Source organism: Austrofundulus limnaeus, unplaced genomic scaffold, assembly GCF_001266775.1.
Source record: "Austrofundulus limnaeus strain Quisiro unplaced genomic scaffold, Austrofundulus_limnaeus-1.0 Scaffold52, whole genome shotgun sequence".
NCBI lineage: Eukaryota > Metazoa > Chordata > Actinopteri > Cyprinodontiformes > Rivulidae > Austrofundulus > Austrofundulus limnaeus.
Window position 1 is genome coordinate 1486048 of NW_013952454.1, and position 2708 is coordinate 1488755.

The 2708-nt window shown below is 37.6% G+C and overlaps 1 protein-coding gene across 1 annotated transcript in view; it reads left to right on the forward strand.

Moving 5' to 3' along the window:
• hacl1 (2-hydroxyacyl-CoA lyase 1) overlaps positions 1-2708 on the forward strand; it is a gene marked incomplete in the record, with an annotated part of 10738 nt that overhangs the window by 5927 nt on the left and 2103 nt on the right. Inside the window, 3 exon segments of the mRNA XM_014008743.1 lie at positions 845-1003; positions 1078-1185; positions 1259-1445. Of these exon segments, the coding sequence (XP_013864197.1) occupies positions 845-1003; positions 1078-1185; positions 1259-1445 (454 nt within the window).

Here is a 2708-nt window from a genome sequence, read left to right on the forward strand (position 1 = left end):
CAATGATACTACTACTAATAATAAAATATAATATAAAAGACATGTTTTGTTTTAGAGACTGTAGTTACTGTACCTATCAGATTTTGACATTAGAAATTAGAACAGACCTATTTTTAGCGCAAAACATTCGCAACAGACTGTTAACTGTAAAGTATGACAGTGCAGGCAAGAAACACAGGTGTGCAATTAGCAGAAATGTTATTTTAAAGTTTAAAATGGGTAATAACAAAGCAGATGATTGCTCAATTAGTAATTTAAATGAGTAGTAGTGCAAAATGATTGTGCGGGCAGCAGCAGGGTGTGTTAACACTTAATGTGATTTTTGAGTGTGGTGCTGGTTATAGAGTCTGACAGCTGCTGGGAGGAAGGATCTGCGATAATGCTCCTTTGTGCACCTTGGCAGTCTGCTGCCACAGCTTCATGCACGGGGTGGGAGACGTTCATCAATGATGTTATTTTAGTCAGAGCACGTGTTTGAATCTAATTTGACCCATTTTTGCCGTGTTGTAAATCTGCACTACATAAATGAGCTGATTTGGAAATTATGTGTAATAATCCTGCAGAAATAAAAAAGCTGCTTGTCCGAGAAAAATATGTTGAGAGATTTAAAAACTAAAACTATTTCAGATGAACTGATCAGTGGAAAACGAGGTGGAAGTTTTACACCTACATTTAAAAACAGCAATCGTTTAGGTAAATATATATAAACTTAAGAAATCTAGTGGTTTATTCTTATAAAATATATGTATAAAGGTTCTTTTTTTTGGACATTTGACTAGAAAAGAACTTGAGCTTCATTTCAGGATACTGTATTAACTTGTATTAACTAAGATGTGGTGTGCAGGTTGGATGCRGGCACTTTTGGAACAATGGGAGTTGGCCTTGGGTTTGCTGTAGCAGCTGCTGCYGTGGAGAGGAGCAGGGACAAAAGCAGGAGGGTTGTCTGCGTGGAAGGAGACAGCGCTTTTGGATTTTCTGGCATGGAGGTTGAGACCATGTGCAGGTTTGTTCCACTYAGATAGGAACTCGAAAATAAAAACACTTTTGATGTTTTTAATCATTTTTTCCTCTTATTAGGTATAATCTACCTGTGGTGATAATCGTGGTCAATAATAACGGCATTTACAGCGGAGTAGATTCTGAAACATGGAAAGAAATGGCAAAAATGGGAGATCTGACTTCTATGTGAGTCTCATTTTTCTAAGTGTCTTCACTGTGATGGTGGTTTCCATGAATGCAATAAGCTGTCACCTTTCAGAGCCCCTCCTGTGTCCCTCCTGCCTGATGCTCGCTACGATGAGGTGATGGCAGCGTTCGGAGGCCGAGGTTTTCTGGTGAGGACYGTGGAGGAGCTGCGCAGCGCCTTACAGCTCAGCCTGAGTGACTGGGAGAGACCCAGTCTCCTCAACGTGCTCATTGACCCGTCGTCTGATAGGAAACAACAGGTCTGCACCTTTTTATGTCGGCGTTACATGTCAGRGTTTAACTGTTTAAAAAGGAAAATTGCAGTGAAGTTTTGTTATCATTGTAGAGGTATAAGGCTCACATTATAGGAGACATATAAAATCCACTTCTTTAGTTCAATGCATTTTATTGTGCAGTCTCTAAAAAGGCAGAAAAGTTTTATTTAATCTCTCCCAGTGCTGAGAAGATATCTTTATATTCTGTTTGGGTGATATTTTTCAACCCCTTCAGTTTTCTATATTTTCTATGATGTTTTCTGAACTGTTATATCACAGTGTTTGCAACTGAATTACCAAATTAGGTCTGGACTTCAGCATTAGGACCAACTACAGTTTTGTTTTCTGGCTCCAACATGTAAGGCTGGATGAACAAGTCTTCCAGTGTTGACATCTTTTCATTAGTTTGTAAATAAAATGTTTCTGCGCTGTTATATAGTCGTAAACTCTATCAAACTAGAATGGACCGAAGTGTGGATTTAAAGAGGCAGCATCAAAACGAGTTGATCTGAGCAACACCTCAGAAAAGGGGTGAAAGAGGGGCTTGTGGAGTTACAATAAGGAGGAATTCAGACCAAAACATTGTAGTTCCACTTTATACAGACCCCGACTGAATGATTTAAAAGTGGCAAAGAAGGGTTTAAAAGCAGGATGTCTACTTTAAAGGGATCTTCAATTCATACATATACCGTAACAAAAACCTTTAAAATTTATACCATAAATAACTGAGGAAGTAAAGGATGGAAATTAAAAGGATTTTAACGTCTATCCCTGCAACAAGCAGAACGAATCCCAGTAGCACATTTAAAAATAAAGTCTACATGTATAAAATCATCTAAATCATTTTGTAAATGTATTAAATGTTTTTCAAAAAATTCTATGCTTATTTATACAACAAATTCACTGTAGTCATTTGTTGTAACATTATGCGTTCACTAATTTGCATTCACATTTGCACATTGACTTGAATAAGATCACTAGACTGCGCCCCRCCAAAACCATCCACTGGTAGTGTCTGTGACAGCATGGAGGAGCAAAAATGGCGTCCAAAAGGACAACAGTTCACAGCCTCCATAGAAACTAATAAACAGCAGCTGAACTGGATCTGTTTCACAGATTATCTGTCATGTTTTTACAATAAAATGATAACTGTTAATTTCTTTCAACAATCATGTAAAACAGCAGGTTTATATCAGAACAATATATAATTTATAAGTAACGATGATCTAAACCAGACCTGAAGTCAGC